At 44.4% G+C, this 19,324-nt stretch overlaps 1 protein-coding gene across 3 annotated transcripts in view; it reads left to right on the top strand.

Annotated features, from left to right (window-relative positions):
* The first annotated feature begins 631 nt into the window (after window positions 1–631).
* pan2 (poly(A) specific ribonuclease subunit PAN2) overlaps window positions 632–19,324 on the top strand; it is a 186,947-nt gene continuing 168,254 nt past the window's right edge. For 2 of the 3 annotated variants that reach the window (XR_005458974.1, XM_038786521.1), the window contains exons 1-7: window positions 3,349–3,660; window positions 8,889–9,058; window positions 10,514–10,634; window positions 12,342–12,419; window positions 14,523–14,790; window positions 16,131–16,473; window positions 18,152–18,248. Coding sequence is in view for 1 of the 3 variants with exons in the window: in XM_038786521.1 (XP_038642449.1) it covers window positions 3,349–3,660; window positions 8,889–9,058; window positions 10,514–10,634; window positions 12,342–12,419; window positions 14,523–14,790; window positions 16,131–16,473; window positions 18,152–18,248 (1,389 nt within the window). In the remaining 2 variants the exon portion in view is untranslated. Of the gene's footprint in view, window positions 771–3,340; window positions 3,661–8,888; window positions 9,059–10,513; window positions 10,635–12,341; window positions 12,420–14,522; window positions 14,791–16,130; window positions 16,474–18,151; window positions 18,249–19,324 lie in introns of those variants that run through there. The other variant, XR_005458973.1, reaches the window with a different exon arrangement.

Genomic DNA, 19,324 nt, shown 5'->3' with positions numbered 1-19,324 from the left:
GCCTATTTGTGACAATAAGCGATTATTCTATCTTCTATTATTGGGGATGGGGAACATGAAACAAATAAAGTTACCTTCCTATCAACGGATCTCAAAATGGAGATTCACCAAAAGGCGTCTCATGTTCATTCTGAGAATTTGCATTGAGATTCCCCGACCTTCTTTGAACCTCGATCGTTTTGCCCTGACCCCCCCTGAAGCCGATTTCGATTTTGGCGCGGAACCGTCATCCTCCTGCGAGCGGCATCCTGATAGGGCCCAATTTTTAAAAACCCGCCTCAACATGTGAGTTAAATGTGCAAGAGTGAGCCTCCGATTGGGCGGGATGCCTGTCAATCAGACCGAGCTGCCGATTGGGCGGGATGCCTGTCAATCAGACCGAGCCTCCGATTGGGCGGGATGCCTGTCAATCAGACCGAGCTGCCGATTGGGCGGGATGCCTGTCAATCAGACCGAGCTGCCGATTGGGCGGGATGCCTGTCAATCAGACCGAGCTGCCGATTGGGCGGGATGCCTGTCAATCAGACCGAGCTGCCGATTGGGCGGGATGCCTGTCAATCAGACCGAGCTGCCGATTGGGCGGGATGCCTGTCAATCAGACCGAGCTGCCGATTGGGCGGGATGCCTGTCAATCAGACCGAGCTGTGGCAGTGGATTGTGGGTAGGCGCTTTGCCGGTGAAGCTACTCTGAGCTTTGTGTTAGTGGCGTTTGTTTATGTTTTTAAACTTGTGTTCAGTGCGACACGATCAACGGTAAAGAGGAAACGCTGGTAGGTTTAATATTAATGTGCAAGAAACGGGCCGCGGAAGTGGAATTGAATAAGTAACCGGAAAGGGTACTCTGAGGTACTGGCTGGGCCTGGCTGACATTTTCATCCCCACCTTAGCCACGGTCCGATGGCCGCTCTATATCCTTCAGGTCACAGCCTGACAACGATTGTTTGAGGTTAAAAGTTAAAAAAAACGTGGAAACGACGCAAGGACGACAGAAAATTAAGTAATATCGCGGAGGGCACACCGTCCTCCACCTGCATCAGTTTTATGTGAAGTGAATGTCTGGAAAATTTAATAAAAATATTGAAGGATCTCAATAGTTTCCATTCGCTTGTCTCGTTTCATGTGAGCTGCACTAAGTTACCGTTAGTTGTGCCACTCCAAAGCAGTCTCTTATCAAATACACAAATTAGCCCGATTTGCTGCGCACCTTGTTTGCCCACATTTGGTCTTTGGTTCATCTTTCTATTTAAAAAAAAAATTTACCCAATTAATTTTTCCTAATAGGGGCAATTTAACGTGGTCAACCCATGGGTTGTGGGGGTGAAACCCACGCAATCACGGGGAGAATGTGCAAACTCTGGGGCAGCACGGTAGCATAGTGGTTAGCATCAATGCTTCACAGCTCCAGGGTCCCAGGTTCAATTCCCGGCTGGGTCACTGTCTGTGTGGAGTCTGCACGTCCTCCCCGTGTGTGCGTGGGTTTCCTTCGGGTGCTCCGGTTTCCTCCCACAGTCCAAAGATGTGCAGGTTAGGTGGATTGGCCATGCTAAATTGCCCGTAGTGTCCTAAAAAGTAAGGTTCAGGGGGAGTTGTTGGGTTACGGGTATAGGGTGGATACGTGAGTTTGAGTAGGGTGATCATTGCTCGGCACAACATCGAGGGCCGAAGGGCCTGTTCTGTGCTGTACTGTTCTAAACTCCACACGGACAGTGACCCAGAGCCGGGATTGAACCTGTGACCTCGGCACCGTGAGGGTACAGTGCTAACCCTGTGTGCCACCGTGCTGCCCCTGGTTCATCTTTCTTAACACTACATTATAAATTATCATTCATTCATACTCCATAACATCAGAAAGTCGTGATTGCTTTCAGTTCAGAGAGAAGGAGGTGTTTAGCTTCATTCGCAATCTTTCTTTCCCCCTTCACAATTTGTCCTTTGACTCAATGCCATTTTGATTTCCTGTTGTAAAATTTGTATGTAACATTTGAACGTTTCAAGTGGCACTGATTTCTGCTTCAGGGTGTTTAGTGCAATCTGTTTCTTTGATTGCCCCTATCCCTGCATTGCAGTATTAATAAGAATATTGGTAACCTCCATCTAAACAGATTGACATGTGCATTGGGATGGTAGTGAAACCTTGGTATTTATTTTTGTCATGATCTTGGTAATAGGCATCTTAGTAAAGAATGGACAGCCCTTCCTTCATTAGTTTTTGCAACATCACAACCATTTTCATGTGCTGTCATGAGACTTGAATTCTTGACAACTTTTAAGTTGTTGGTTGCCCATCTCTTGCATTGAAACAGACCTGAGACATTCTTTGGACCCTGTAAAATGTAGTTGTCAGAACCTTTGTGGATCTACTTATTTCACTGGTATGTCCTAGCTTTAAAATAAAATATAAATTCTCTCTATCCAGTGAGTAGCAAGTTGACATTGGTCAGCTGATTTCAGAAAGTGCAGTAGAAGGGATGCAAAAATTTGCTCCTACTGGGTGACAAAAGGGGAAATTGGTCAGAATTCCCACTGCTGTTCACTATCCAGTAATAGCTATTGGAAGCATGCATGTTGCGGACAATTGCAATGCCTTGCAGCGTTGCATTGCTTACCAGTATTTGCCATCCCAAATGCATTGGATCAGGAACCAATGGATGCTCAGCAGGGGATCAATGCCTTTTGGAAGGCAAGTTATAGAATTTCTGTTTTCCTGTAATATTGAATAAACATATTCTTCAGGCTATTGTGTTTTCTCTGAAATGGATTGGGTATAATTACTAGAATGTGAAATGGGTGATAATTTGGAGTGAATCCCTGCCCAACTTTTTTCTTTTAATTATTTGTGGCTTTGATGTTTTTGTACATAAATGGAGGATTGAAGTTTGGAAATTAATGCTAAGTGTAAATCGGATGCTTTGTGTTCTATTTAGTTTGGATTAAGCTGGAGACGTTACACTGTGGATGTTGCACTGTGGGCTCGAATTAAATAAATCTGAAGTTTGGCTGGATCCTGACATGTCATGTCCTTGAAATGTTGTCCTGTTATCTTGGGTTGGAGTTTGGAAGGAGCTGTGGTTTAATTCTAATTTCATGGTGGACTTTGAATTTCCATGTTCTGCAGTTTATGCTTTGATACAGAATTTTGTTTTGCTGTGTGTTACAGCACTGTGGTAATGGAATTTCCTAGGTATGGAATCGGGGGTGCAGGATAGTATTAATGGGGGAAAAAACTGGGAGTGATTTTTGTTCTTTTATACATATCCTAGAAAATACTGATCGAAGTAACAGTTTTCTGAATTGGAATTTCCTTCTTTGCTATTCTGCCTCTTATTTTTTTCATCCTTAGAATAAACCATGAATTTTGATGGCCTTGATTCTGGCCTTGGAGAATACTCATCGTCCCTGCACCCTGGCATTGACCCATCCTTGGACAGTTCAATTGAACATTCGCTGGACCCAAGACTTGACCCAAGCTTGTTGCAGAATGTCGAACTGGAAGCAGATGGTGTCCAGCTGGATGGCATGTCGGTCTCTGGACCTGAATCTGTTCACCTTGTGGAGGGAATGTATTCAGAGCTGCACAGAGTTGTCGCAGAAGTTGGAGTCCCTGTAACTGCATCACATTTTGACCTTCAAGATGAATTGCTCTGGGTGGGAAATCATGGGGTAAGTATAGTACATTAACCTGCTCCTCCAACCAATTAAGTTTTTAAAAAATAAATATTTGTATTCTCCTTTTTCATATTTTCCTCATATAACAAATACAATGGCAATCCCCTAGCCAACAATCCCCTCATTCCACCCACAAACAGCTCCCAACATTTTGAATACAAAACACCAATGAAAAAGAATCAGCATTAATTTATACATTCCAATCCCCCCCCCCCCCCCCCCCCTCCCCAAATGTTCAATGCCATCCAATTTGTGAAAATACATGATGAACAAGGCCCATGAGTTGCAGAACCCTCCCATCCTCCCCCTCAATTTGAACTTTACTTTCTCGAGCGTTACGAACTCCAGCAGGTCCCCCCGCCACTCTGAGGCATAGGGCGGAGAAGACGACCTCCATCCCTGCAGAATCCACCTTTGGGCGATCAGCGAGGCGAAGGCTAAGACATCTGCCTCCGCACCCGCTTCCAACACTGGCCGATCTGCCACCCTGAATATGGCTTCTTGGCGACCTGGTTCGAGTCTCGCATGCACAACCCTTGAGATTACCCTAAAGGCCTCCCACCAATACCCCTCCAGTTTTGGGCAGGACCAAAACATATGAATGCGATTTGCGGGGGGGTCACCCCACAAGAGTTTCCAACCAATTAAGTTAATTGGTCTCTTGATGTGCACGAGTGGTTAAGGAGTGTTAATGTAAGCCGACTTGTGACAATAAATATTATTATTAAGGGTTGTACTTCTAGAGCTTCATGTCTCTTGATCTTGCTGGGTTGATCTGGGTTGAGTCTCTTGATGAGCCCTGGTTCACCGATGTTGCAATTTAACTTGTAAAGCGTGACTATAATTCAAAGATGGAATTTGAAAGTAAGCAGTTCGGTGGTTTTTTAAAAAAATGTTCCGATTAAAGGGCAATTTAGCGTGGCCAATCCACCTATTCTGCACATCTTTGGGTTGTGGGGGTGAGACCCACACAGACACAGGGAGAATGTACAAACTCTACACGGACAGTGACCCAGAGCCGGGATCGAATCCGGATCCTCGGTGACATGAGGCAGCAGTGTTAGCCACTGTGCCGCCCTGCTTTTTCTTTAATATATACTCAGTATGCTGAGACTAAAGGGTGCTAAATTATCCATCACCTGTTCAGAGCCTGGAATTTCCCTTTTTAAGTGAATCCTTTATGCAGTTGAATATAAACCAACAATACTGACCATTCCCCAAGTATTTGAGATTTCTAAAAATGTGTTTTGAATGTACAAATGTGGATGATCAATGTGGGATTGGAAGCCGCTGCTTTGCAGCTTTTTGAAATGTTGATGCAAAAATGGCTGCTGGGATATCACTAGAAACCTATTTTCCTTTGCACTCGGCCTTACCTAGTGAGGAAATCACAAAATGCCACTCGGCTGGTCCCCACAACAGTTTGTCTCAAATGAGGAAGTTAGCAGCTTAGCTCAGGCAATGAGGTACAATCTACATGCTGTTGGTTTTAGAGCAGTATGTTGACTCAGTGTCATTCCACGCAATGGTTTCGGTGTGCATGTTATTTCCTTGCATACTTTTATTGTTGATTCAAAATAAAAGTTTGAAAAATCCTTTTCTTAATCAGTTCGTATTAGTTGAGGAGCCTTTCAAACTGATTTATAGATTTTAAAAAATATTTTGCTTCTTTAAATAAATTTAGAGTACCCAATTAATTTTATCCAATTAAGGGGCAACTTAGTGTGGCCAATCCACCTAACCTGCACATCTTTGGGTTGTGGGGGTGAAACCCACGCAAACATGTGCAAACTGCACACGGACAGTGACCCAGAGCCGGGATCGAACCTGGGACCTCGGCGCCGTGAAGCATCGGGGCTAACCCACTGCGCCACCGTGCTGCCCGCATTTTGCTTCTTTAATGTTCAGAGCTGATTCGGGATGTAAACTTAATTATTGTACACACGCAGATCGGAGGGCTGATGCTGCACATGATGCCCTCCCAATTCATATGATTAATGAGATGCTTTTTAAAAATAAGTTTCCAGTACCCAATTATTTTTTTCCAATTAAGGGGCAATTTGGTGTGGTTAATCTATCTATCCTCCTGCACATCTTTGGGTACATGGGGCGAATGTGCAAGCTCCACATGGACGGTGACCCGGAGCTGCGATCGAACCCGGGTCCTCGGCGTCGTGAGACAGCAGTGCTAACCACTGTGCCACCCTGATTAATGAGATACTTAAAACTTGTGTGATGTGACCATCAATTCACTCGGAACACGATTGGAAGTAAACTGTGGTTTTAATAGTCTTAGAACTGAGCCTGCCTGCGACCAGAAGAACTGTTGACAGGCTTACACGGCTGCAGCACTTTATACTTCCGGTAGTGGGAGGGGCCAAGGGTGGAGCCCTGTACAAGCTCCTCATCTCCCCCTATGGGCAGAGCCACGCAACGGCTCACAGACAGAGCCCACAAGGACACAATACCATACAATACAATACAGTGTGAATTACATTCACCACATTCACCCCCTGTAAAAAAAATCAAGTCCGGCGGGGGTGACTGGTCTACAGGCTGAGCCGGTCCGGTGGCCGAGTCGTCCTTTGGCTGGGTGGTGACGGTCGGTGTGGGTATGGGGGTGGACTCCGGGGGTGTTTCGGTCCGAGCTCCGTTCCTGACCGGTGCGACGGGCGAAGGGGGGCGCAGGAAACCTATAGGCGCAGGGGCAAGGGCGTGGGCAGGAAACCTATAGGCACGGGGGCGCAGGGTGTGGGGGGTCGGGAGGGGTGTAGTGTGAGGGGTACCTCGGCTGTGGTGGTGGTAGATCCTGCAGGCGCCAGGTCCCGGAGGGAAACGGTGTCCTGACGGCCGTCGGGGTATTCAATAAAGGCGTAGTGGGGGTTTGAATGTAGCAGTAGTACCCTCTCTACTAGTGGGTCCGTTTTGTGTGTCCGGACGTGCTTCCGGAGGAGAACCGGGCCCGGTGTCCTCAACCAAGATGGGAGCGAAGCCCCCGTGGTAGTGCCCCTAGGGAAAACAAATAATCGTTCATGCGGGGTCTGGTTAGTGGCAGTGCACAGGAGGGACCTAATTGCATGGAGTGTGTCGTGGAGGACCTCCTGCCAGTGGGAAGTCGGGAGATTCTTGGACCGTAGGGTCAGTAGGACGATCTTCCAGACCGTCGCGGTCTCCCCCTCCACCTGCCCGTTCCCCCTGGGGTTGTAGCTGGTAGTCCTGCTCGAGGCGATGCCCTTGTCGAGCAGGTACTGACGCAGCTCGTCGCTCATAAAGGACGAACCCCTGTCGCTGTGTACGTAGCTGGGGAAACCGAACAGGGTGAAGACACTGCAGGGCTCTGATGACTGTATGGGAGGTCATATCGGGGCACGGGATGGCAAAGGGGAAGCGGGAGAACTCATCGATGACGTTCAGAAAGTACACATTTCGATTGGTCGAGGGGAGTGGCCCTTTGAAATCGATGCTCAGGCGTTCAAAGGGCCGGGATGCCTTTACCAGGTGGGCCTTGTCTGGTCTATAGAAGTGTGGTTTGCACTCAGCGCAGATCGGGCAATCCCTGACGATGGCTTTTACCACCTCGGTGGAGAAAGGCAGATTTCGGGCTTTGACGTAGTGGGCGAGCCGGGTGACCCCCGGGTGGCAGAGGTCGTTGTGGATAGCCTTTAGGCGGTCGTCTTGCGCGCTGGCGCACGTGCCACGGGACAGGGCATCTGGGGGCTCGTTGAGCTTCCCCGGTTGATATATGATGTCATAATTATAGGTGGAGAGTTCAATCCTCCACCGCAAGATTTAATCGTTTTTTATTTTGCCCATTTGCGAGTTGTCGAACATGAAGGCAACCGATCTTTCATCGGTGATGAGGGTAAACCTCCTACATGCGAGGTAGTGCCTCCAGTGCCGTACGGCTTCCACAATGGCTTGAGCTTCTTTTTCGACTGAGGAGTGTCAAAGTTCCGAGGCGGAGAGGGTTCGGGAGAAGAAGGCGACTGGTCTCCCTGCCTGGTTCAGAGTGGCGGCGAGAGCAACCTCTGAGGCGTCGATCTCCATCTGAAAGGGGATGGATTCATCCACCGCCCGCATGGCGGCTTTGGCGATGTCCTTCTTGATGCAGTTGAAGGCCTGGCGGGCCTCAGCTGACAGTGGGAAGAGTGTGGTCTTAAATAGTGGGCGGGCTTTGTCTGCATACTGGGGGACCCACTGGGCGTAATAAGAGAAGAATCCCAGGCACCTCTTGAGAGCGATTGTTCTGGACTGCGGGGGAGGTAGAGGGTTTCGATTTCACCAGGCATACTTTTTGACCGCAGCTGCTGCAGGTCGTGTTGCGGGCCGGGCAGTGCTGCCGTGGGTGTTGGGGCTGGCCACAAAAATGGCATGCTGGCGCTCCATAGTGAGTGGGTGGCCGCGTGGCGCAGGCCTGGGGCAGTCGCTGGTCGGGGGTCCACGATGGGGTCGTTGGTCCGTGGGGAATGAGTTTAGACTTCAGAACGTGAGTCGCTAGCTCTACCTTGTCCTCCACGTTCTGGGCCCCTTTCTCGAGTAGTCGCTGGCGCCCATAGTTAGACCGGAGACAATTGAGTTGCGTAGAGATGCGATGGCTCACCCGTGCGTGCAGTAGGCTGAGTTTCTGCTCCTCTGTAGTCTCGGAGGTGGTCGATACAGCCAGGTAGGCCTTGAAACACCGGAGGCAGTGTAGGAAGATTTCCTTCGCCTCTGCAGCCTGCGGGTCGAGTTCTAGTCGATCAGGTTTGAGGGCTGATTCCATAGTAGTTTTCTTCAAGTTTTCTAAGACTATTAAATTGATGTGACCATCAATTCACTCGGAGCAAAATTGGAAGTAAACTGTGGTTTTAATAGTCTTACAACTGAGGGCAGGCTCACACGGCTGCAGGACTTTATACTTCCGGTAGTGGGAGGGGCCATGGGCGGAGCCAAGGGTGGAGCCCTATACAAGCTCCTCATCGCCCCCTGTGGGCAGAGGCCACAAGGACACAATACCATACAATACAGTACATGTGAATTACATTCACCACATTGTGTAAGTATCAGAAATGGAATTCAAAATCCTATTGAATTTAGTGGTTTCTGTTGAATAATTGATTTATATTTGCTGCTATGCATTACATTGGGAATATTAAAGTTAGCTTTGAGTGGAGGTGGTGGGTACGTGAGCTCTGTCTTCAGAGGAGCGCTACTAAATTTGTCTTTGAAATTTTTCTGTCTAGGGCCATGCAACCTCCTTCTTTGGTCCCACAATGGAGCGATACTCATCCTTTCAAGTTAACGCCACTGATGACATACGCCACATACAAAGCATAGAAAGCGGAGTTCTCTTTTTAAATAAGAATAACCTCAAGTGCTTTACTCGAGGGGGACTTATAATGTTTGACTATGTGTAAGTTTTGAAACTTTAGATTACTGTGGTGTATAGGTAAACCATTAAAATAAAGTGAATAGCAGAGTTGAAGGGGTAAAGAGTGTTGGAGCTTTTCTTTATTCATCCTTGGGATGCGAAGACTGCTGAGAAGGCCAGCATTTATTGCCCAAACATAATTGTCCTTGGGAAGGTAGTGGTCTGTCATGCTTGCTCAATGTGACTGTGTTTGACAGCTACTGAGAGAGACTCTAATTTTGTTAGATTCCATGCAATTTATATGCTGAAAAGTTTGATTATCAAAAGTTACTTTTAGATAACCCTCAGACTCCTCGGAGGTAAATTCTTCCTGGCTCCATGGGCAGATTTAATTTTCAGCTCACACACTAACAATATGATCACAGCAACCATCTACTTAAAAGTAAGAAATAGATTTATCATTGGAATAGTCACACTAAAAGAGTCACCGGAAACACAAATCCTAGATCAAACATTTTGATTCTGCATGCCCTTAGCCTTTTTTTAAATCACCATTCCTTATTTTAATTTTACTTCTCCTTAAATATGCTCATGCCTATTTTAATCTTCATTTTCTGTTTTTAAAATTTTAGACAACTTGCCATTTCAGTCTTCCTGCTTTCCACTGTCCATTTGGAGGGTTGTGCGACTTCCAAAAGAAAGAAGCTGCCATTTTATTGTCTGAGAAACTCCAAAGACTCAAAATTGACATTCACATTGCAGTAGCAACAGTTCTCCTGGTTTAAGCAGGTGAAACACACAGCAGAAGAGTAAAATAATTTGTGGATATTAAAGCAGTGTCTTGGTCATCAAGGCACATAATTAAAACCACTTTCCAGGGCTGTCACCAAGTATCACCTCTTTCTATGAAATATACACAGATGGAGAATGACATGAATGTCGTCCTGGTGATAGTGCTGTGTTTTGTTTTTAAAAACCTCTTTTTGTCAAATGAACATTGCACTCACTTGAATCTGCAGTATTTGTGAGTTCAGGATTGCTTGATTTACCATTTCGTGAAGCTCCCCATTGTCTGTCACAGATTTTGGATGTCTCCAATATGTCTTAAAATCAAGCAAACTTATAAATTTGGGATTTACAATATAATATTGAAGATGTGGGAGCAGTGGCAGAACATTCTATTACATTTCTGACTTTATATGCATTTATTTTCTGCTCGAAAGAAGATTGCAGGCACTTTGTGAAAGCAACTAGTATTGGTGGGAAAAAACAATTTCATTGAGAGTTCATTTAGTATCTGAAGCATTACTAAACCAGACATTGTAACCAAACAGAAAAGGGTTATGTAGAATTCTTGTCTTAATCCATCCAAATGACAAATAATATTTTTATCAAATCTGTGTTGGCGCAGTGTTAAACATGGACGTGCGGTTTTTAACTGCATTCCACATTCTTATCTGTGCAGATACTCACACTGCCATGTTTTAACATTTCCAGCATGGATGAAGCTGAGGACATGCACAGCCTTCTTCTTACTGACAACAACTCTGTTCTTTTGGGGGGCCTTCAGAATCATGTCATAGAAGTGGACTTAAATGCAGTACAAGAAAATGAAAAGGTAAAGTTCTGAGCTCAAATAATATTTTCATTTGTTTGTGTGTCTGTTATACGGAGACATTTGAAAAGGAGTACGTCCACACAAAACATTCCAGAACGGCTCTACGTATGGCATTGTTGATACAAGGGTCCCGTGTGCTTTTGTTCAACCTCAACACCCTTGCTTACACACTTTTTCTTGGGACTGTCTTTGAGAATCAAGCATTACAAAATGTTTGAGACCATGCTTCCATGATCAGCTGTGAGTGGTTGTCATTTTTTTAGTAAGAAGTCTTACAACACCAGGTTAAAGTCCAACAGGTTTGTTTCAAACACGAGCTTTCGGAGCACGGCTCCTTCTTCAGGTGAATGGAAAGGCTTGTTCCAGAAATGTTATCAACAGGCAGGACTGTTCCCTTCCAGTTGGGGAACACTTCAGCAGTCAAGGACATTCAGCCTCTGATCTCCGGGTCAGCATTCTACAAGGAGGCCTTCAGGAGACGCGACAACGCAAAATTGCTGAGCAAAAACTTATAGCTAAGTTCCGCACGCATGAATGCGGACTCAACCGGGATCTGGGATTCATGTCGCATTACATTCGGCCCCCACCAACAAGCCTGGACTTGCAGAGGCCTACCGACTGAACTGGCTTGGGACAATTCACACCTCTTTAACCTGGAGTTACCTCTCTCTCTGCATCTTTGATGATTTGATTGCCTGCAGGTGCTCGCATTCCGGGGCATCTCTGACTGTGTCTATATAAACATTTCTGGAACAAGCCTTTCCATTCACCTGAAGAAGGAGCCGTGCTCCGAAAGCTCGTGTTTGAAACAAACCTGTTGGACTTTAACCTGGTGTTGTAAGACTTCTTACTGTGCTCACCCCAGTCCAACGCCGGCATCTCCACATCATGGTCATTTTTTTAGTCAGTGCAGATACTTGATCAACATTAAATGGCTGATTGTGGCGTCTATTCTATTTCCAATAATTTGAAGTGAGTTTTTAAACAGAAGATGTTGCCTTTTTTTTTGTTTTTTAGCACCTTTAGGAAATGCTGAGTAATTTGTAGATTTGCTGATTTTTTTTTCCTCTTGCCCTTTCTCTATTCCCCCCCCCCCCCCCAATTCTTTCAAGGTCTCTATTTGCTGGGTTTTTTAAAAGTTTAAGTGCTTTAAATTCACATTTCAATTAAATAATTCTGCTACATCAGATTACAAAAGATCCATTATCTATGCCAGGTCAGTAGCCATAGTATCATACAAGAGAATGCTGCATAATTCAGGCAATATACTTGAAACTATATGTATTGTCATAAGATAACCTCTTACCTCTGCAATGACCACACAATTCCTGACGGTGTGGTCCCTTTGGGTCAATGTGCCACTTCTTCTGAATGCAAGTTTGCCTCCTCGTTTTCTAAACTAATCATTCTTTGCTGCTTTTGTCAAGTGCTTTAGGCCCTTGGCCAATAGGACCTGGGCTGAGATTGTCCAAGCATTTATGGTAGCTACAGAACTTCAGTGCCGTCTGGGTAGTGTTAAAAGGCAATGTGATTAACTCACTGCTGTACCTGTACCCTGCTCTTGTTTCTGTCACACATAAATAATAGTTAATTTTTGGCTCCGACACAGATCAAGGGTTTTTGAAAGATTAGTGGAAAATATTTGAATATGTTCTGAATAACTGGTCATATTAATATACAGTGCTTGTTTTTTCTGTCTCTTTCCAGTACACAGTTGAAGTTCCTGGTGTTACAATCATGCGACAGTCTAACCGCTTCTTCTTTTGTGGCCATACATCAGGAAAGGTATTTGTACTGAACATAACACAATAATTTGAAGGAAAAGGACTGAAGGAGGGTGCTTCCTTTTCCATATATTGCTCTCATCATCTTGGCATATCCCTCAATCCCTTCTCACTCCAAATATAAACTCAACATGTTTATAAACTCTCTGTTTAGCAGCCTTTGCTAATAATTAATTTATTGCTCTATTAGCCTCTGGGTGAAAATATTCAATGGTGACTTTGCTTCTTCCTGCTAACTCTCTTATTAATCTTCATCTCCAGTTTTCTTAGCGAGCAGTGGATATCAGAGAGTGCCTTTGAGGCAACAATCTTATCCAATAGCTTTCAGTCATAATTTGAACCGTGCCATGAGATTACATTCCTGCTGTTTGTAGTTTTCCTCACATTCATTTATTTTAAAGTCCCACTGTGGAATTCATAGGGATGGATTTGTTTAAACAGTTGATTACCAAGTGATTAATTAGTATTTCGGAAAGGCTTTCTAGTCATTCTCTATATTTTTTTTGATTTGTCTGATTTCGGTCACTTTGAAGAAAGAATCAGCTTTTTCAAAATGTTCAGACTTTGGAAAACTCTAAAAGGTTACGATCCCTCGTCTTGGTCTTGGGGACGGTACTTTAGTTTGGATCTAGTAATCAGCAGCATGGGGATTACCCGTTACTATTGAGTTGCTAGTAAAATCGGCTGAACCATACCTGGCGTGGACTCTCAAATAACGGCCAAGCATATTTTACTGGAAAGTCCAAATGATTACTGTATCTAGATATTATAAAAAATCATATTTTATTTAGCTAGTAAAACATTTTTTAAAAGCACAAATTGGCCGGTCATCGACCTGAAGGTTTTGTCGTGTGACTTTTACCTATCCTGACCTGCGGTTGGAAAGTTCCACATGTTAACCAACTTAAGGCACATCACTATCCAGCTTTGAGATAAAACAACTCGCTACAGCGTGAGAATGAAACAGAATTGGCCTATATTTATATAACGTGTTTCATGACCTCTGGATGTGCCAAAGTGCTTTACAATCAATGAAGTACTCTTGAAATGTAAGTCACTGTTGAAATGTGGCAGCTAAGTTTGCATATAGTAAGATCCCACAAACAGCAATGTGCTAATGACCAGATAGTCTGTGTCATTTTGTTTGTACAGGCCAGAACATATGCCCATTAAAGCACCATTGGGATGTGTTTATACAACTCTCCATCTCCAGTGCTTGCTTACTTTGTTTGCTGGAAAGTATATCATACACTTTGTGATCTGCTGCAGCTCTCTGGCTCCAACTACTCTCCTTAAGTGCAGTAAAGGGGGCATCACACCTGAACCTGTCCACACCTGACACCTATACATGCATAGTCAACAGGAGTCATTGGTTAATGATCAGGCATGCAAGCCCTGCCAGATTCCTTTCCAGCCCCTTCCCCCAACACACACACATCCCTCTCAGTGCTTGTTTGAAATACTTTTTAAAGAGCAATTGTAACTTAGTATTTCTTGAGTTAAACTTCATTTAATTTTATGATATTATGTTTGAAATATTCAGTGAGGCAGTAGCTCCAAAATCACCAGTACATTGAGGGTAAGTGTTTTCAGCCACCCAATGGAGAAGTGAGGCTTTTTTAGAAATTTACAGCAAAAGCGGAACTGAAATAGTCTTAAGAAAATAGGAAGAACAAAATAGCGGTGTCAACTGTTGGAATTGGTAACCAATCTCCCACAAAATTCGTAAGGGCTGATCAGGTTTTACTTGTTTTCTTCTCAAATTTCCCATTTTTCTCCCCTTCTCGAGGTGGTTTGAAGGATGTGGCCATCCCACCTGAAACCTTTCTTCTTGTTTTAAGCTGAGTGTTGGCAGACTGCTGGGAAAGAGGCGTTACAGCTGAGCCTAATTCTGTCTTCCAATGCCGTCCATATGTGCATATATATGCGCCCGGGAGTCGGCGCCCGGGAGTCGGCGCCCGGGAGTCGGCGCCCAGGAGTAGGCGCCCAGTTGCATCCCCTCTGCCTCCACACACAGTGGCAGTGTGTTCACCAACCAAACCATTAAAGTAGAGTATGCAATTTCATTTACCGTAATTGTATTGGAATTATCTTGTGTTTTTAGGTATCCCTCCGAGATTTGAGAAGTTTTAAAGTGGAGCACGAATTTGATGCTTACTCTGGGAGCCTCTCTGATTTGGATGTGCACGGAAACCTGCTGGTGACATGTGGCTTCTCGAATCGAATGAATGGTCTGTCATGTGATAGATTCTTGATGGTGTATGATCTCCGTATGATGCGGGCTATCAGCCCATTGCAAGTTCACGTAGATCCTCTCTTCCTGAGATTTATTCCTACATACACATCCAGGCTAGCAATCATCTCTCAATCAGGTACCTTTCAAAAAAAATAATTATAATGGAACATTTATGCTCGGAGAGCTTCTTTAACAGATGTGCTGTTGCTCACAGTAAGTTGGATGATAAATGTCGTAAAATGACATGTTACGCACTGGTTTTTACTTTACTGCTGAGGTGAATATCTGTAATTTTCCTATGAAGGTCAGCTAGAAGTTAGTTATTGGGAAACTTTATTTTAGTTTGCAACCCTTGTAAATCCCCAGTTTCTCCCCAAAATGAAGGAATAACTTTGCATATGATCTACTGAAAAAGTAAGCATGACTTAATTTGCATATGTGATGGACTGGTCCCAGAGCCTTTACATACAGATTAATATTTCTGTTACTTCAAACTATTACTTCAAATACTGTGAACAATTTAACATCAAACATAAATGACTGAAGCCTCACCGCAAACAGCTTTTACTGTTTACATACTTTACTTTTGTTTGGCTGTTTTTTTTCCCATGGAGTCTTATTTTTGGTAAAATCTCCTCTATTTCAATTCTTATAATTCTGCCTAGGATTAATTTAAAATTGAATCCTGACACTTTGTGAATTGTGGATCTTCCATAATGGTGATAATTTGTCAACGTCAAGGGGAAAAAAATTCAGAAAAGACAAGGTGGAATGTTAACATTTGAAATTGTTTGTGTTGTAAACTGGAGATCTTTAGGACTATATGGGGCCTCACGGTAGCATGGTGGTTAGCATCAATGCTTCACAGCTCCAGGGTCCCAGGTTCGATTCCCGGCTGGGTCACTGTCTGTGTGGAGTCTGCACGTCCTCCCCGTGTGTGCGTGGGTTTCCTCCGGGTGCTCCGGTTTCCTCCCACAGTCCAAAGATGTGCGGGTTAGGTGGATTGGCCATGCTAAAATTGCCCGTAGTGTAAGGTTAATGGGGGGATTGTTGGGATACGGGTTACGTGGGTTTAAGCGGGGTGATCATTGCTCGGCACAACATCGAGGGCCGAAGGGCCTGTTCTGTGCTGTACTGTTCTATGTTCTATGTTCTATATTTTGTAGCACGTTGCGATTTATAATGAGTTGAAGCACTCCTGTTAGGATTTGACATTGTGAATGGTTTGTAATGCACTCTCAGCCATTTGTCAAGTTTAAGGTTGCTTCTTGGTAACTAAAGCTGACTGCATCCTCGTACAAATGACCTCTGGCAATTGCACTGCAGTGGTATCGAGTTATGAGATATGTAGCGCAGAGTAGATGGAATGTGGGTTTTAAATAGTAGGCGTGCAGCATGTCATTATGTCCGGTAAAAGGTTTTGTTCAAGCCATGGTTTGTTGCAGTGATCACAGTTTTCTATTTGTTGTTTTGCAGGGCAGTGCCAGTTTTGTGAACCAACAGGCCTTGCAAGTCCAGCAGATATTTTCCACATTAACACTGTGGGACAGTTAGTCATGACATTTGATGTGTCTTCTAGCAAGCAAGCATTGGTGTTTGGAGATTCTGGAGGATGTGTGCATCTCTGGGCAGACTCGCCAGATGTTACATTTAATGCCTACTCCCGTGAGACTGAGTTTCCGATGCCATGCATGGTAGATACCCTACCACACCTAGACTGGAACGATGATCTCTTGCCTTTATCGCTCATTCCTGTGCCTCTTATTACTGAGTCTCTATTGTCTGACTGGCCAACAGCAAATTGCAGTGTTACACCCAGGTAACTGAAAAGTTTATAGTTGGGCACTGAAGCACACTCGTTAACTTAGACTGATTGAATTTGCCTACTGTCCAAAACATCTAATATGTTGTTTTTTCCAGTACGTTTAGCTTTTGATGTTCACTGTTTCCCTTTTTCATCAGTTCATCATAACTTCCAGCCAAAGTCTTGTTAGTTTAATTGGCAATATTCTCCTTTATTTCTCCCAATAGATAAAAGCTACACTCAGAAATATTGTATCACCCAAGTCACTTGCTATTTTTTGTCTCCTGCATTTAATTTCATTGCTTTTCACCATTTACAGGTTATACCAGTTGTCGAATGTTTAGGCAGTAACACAAAAATTCATCACATGTAATGGGTAATTCACAAAACATTGACCGACTTGCATGACTTTCCTCACCAATAACATGCACTAAATTATGTGCCCTCCCTATGTCACTGGTGTTTACCTGTTTGGTCAGGAACCGAGGTAATGCTGACCAGCATAAATTGATTACTCATCCTAAATGTATTTACCACTCCATTTTTGGATTATTTTCAACAAAGCATCTTATCCTTCAACAAGAGTCTGGCACATGGCTTACTCCTAGACCCCACTGCTGCGTAACCCATCGCCAGGAGATGAGAGAGGACATTTTTGTGATTCCTCTACTAATGATTAAGAGAAAATGCTGATTAAACTATCCTCTCCACTCTTTGACCTGTTAGATCAGGAACTTAGTTGCAGAATTGTGGGTGAACCTACAGCCTGTAACAATATGAAAACTTGGTGTACAGATGTGCCGTGCCACTGGACTGCATGTTCCATCTGAGTTCATAAATTTGCAACCAACTATCGGATTGGTTTTGCATATTTGTGGGCAGCACGGTAGCATAATGGTTAGCATAGTTGCTTCACAGCTCCAGGGTCCCAGGTTCGATTCCTGGCTGGGTCACTGTCTGTGCGGAGTCTGCACGTTCTCCCTGTGTCTCCGTGGGTTTCCTCCGGGTGCTCCGGTTTCCTCCCACAGTCTAAAGATGCGCGGATTAGGTGGATTGGCCATGCTAAATTGCCTTAGTGTCCAAAAAATATTAAGTGGGGTACTGGGTTACGGGGATATGGTAGATACATGAGCTTCAGTTGGGTGCTCTTTGTAAGGGCTGGTGCAGACTCGGTGGGCCGAATGGCCTCCTTCTGCACTGTAAATTCTATGATATTAAGTGAGAGTATTAAGTATATTAGAATTGATTTGGCTCTAGTGAAGCCACTTTAATGTGGTTTGTGCCAGCAGTGTAATAGAGACATACAAAAGATCTGGATTTCCCATTTGAAACACGAGTCCAGCACAGTATCAGACCTTATTACTTTTTCCCTTTTATTTTCCCTGACTGCTTGTTCATGTATTACATTTTAACCATAAAGTTGAGGGAAATATAAACCTTTTACATATTCTTTGTGACATAACATTGCTCCTGTGCATTAGAATTGATGTACAGTTTGTGACAATTTCTGGAAAGGCGAGTAAAGCAAGCAAAAAGATATATATTAATATTTCTGGTATTACAAAATGCCCCAATGTCCTCTATCTTTTTGGAGATGCACAGTTTACTTTGAGGGTCTTGTATTTCCCCAGTTACTAAAATTCGCCAGGCCGTCTCTTTTAGATTAAATACCTCGGTGGTTACTTGATTTCAGACGAGCTCCACCTGTCGATCTCGAAATACTGCGTACCATGAAGAAAGTTGGGTTTATTGGATATGCTCCGAATCCCAAAACCAAGCTGAGAAATCAGGTAAGAAAAAATAAAATGCCCAATTTTGTACCAGAAATTAAATGAGGCAATTGTGGCCTCAATTAATAAATGTTTTGACAAGAGTGTTAATTTGCTCGCTGCCTGCCGCAGGACTCGACCAACTCAACTCAATGTGGTGGTGCAACTGAGCCACTCTTGGTGATGACATTGAAGTCCCCCATCGAGTGTATATTCTGCACCTTTGCCAGTCTCATGCTTCCTCCAAGTGATGTTCAACATGGAGGAGTACTAATTCATCAGCTGAGGGGTGGGGGATGTGTGGTGATCGGCAGGAGATTTCCTTGTCCATGTTTGAGCGGATGCCCGAGACCTCATGGGGGCCAGGCTATGTTGAGGACTCCCAGGGCAACTCCCCCCTGATTGTATACCATTGTATACCTCGGGAGAGTGGTGTCTGGGACACCTAATACTTACAGGACTTCATGGGGCCTGGCAGTGACGTTGAGTCATCCCAGGTTGGTCCCAGAGCAGCTCCCTCCTGACTGTGACGCCACCTCTGTTGTGTCTGTCCTGCCCATCGCACAGGACATGCCCAGGGATGGTGATGATGGTATCTGCGACACATCTGTAAGGTATCATTTGGTGAGAATGACTATGTCAGGCTCTTGCTTGACTCTGCTATGAGGCGACTCTCCCAATTTGACACAAGCCCCCAGATGGACGTTGCAGGGTTGATAGGGCTGGGTTTTCCGTTGTTGTTTCTGGTGCCTAGGTCGCTTCGGGGTGATCCGTCCGGTTTCATTCCTTTGAGACTTTGTAGAGGTTTGATACAACTCATTGGCTTGCTGGACCATTTTGGAGGGCATTTAAGAGTCAGCCGCATTGCTGTGGGCCTGGAAGTCACATGTAGGCCAGATCAGGTAAGGACGGCAGATTTCATTCCTGAAGGATATTAGTGAACCAGATGGGGTTTTATGACAATCGACAATGGTCACATTAGACTAAAATTCCTATTTGGAAAAAAAAAATTCAATTCAAATGCCAGGGGATTTGAACTAAGGTCTTTGGGAACAATACCACTAGTTAAGGCCTCCCCTCGGTAACATCTCTCAGCC

The sequence above is a fragment of the Scyliorhinus canicula genome, chromosome 28 (assembly GCF_902713615.1).
Source record: "Scyliorhinus canicula chromosome 28, sScyCan1.1, whole genome shotgun sequence".
Taxonomy (NCBI): domain Eukaryota; kingdom Metazoa; phylum Chordata; class Chondrichthyes; order Carcharhiniformes; family Scyliorhinidae; genus Scyliorhinus; species Scyliorhinus canicula.
The sequence above is the reverse complement of the archived record's forward strand: the minus strand, read 5'-3'. Positions and strand labels throughout refer to the sequence as shown.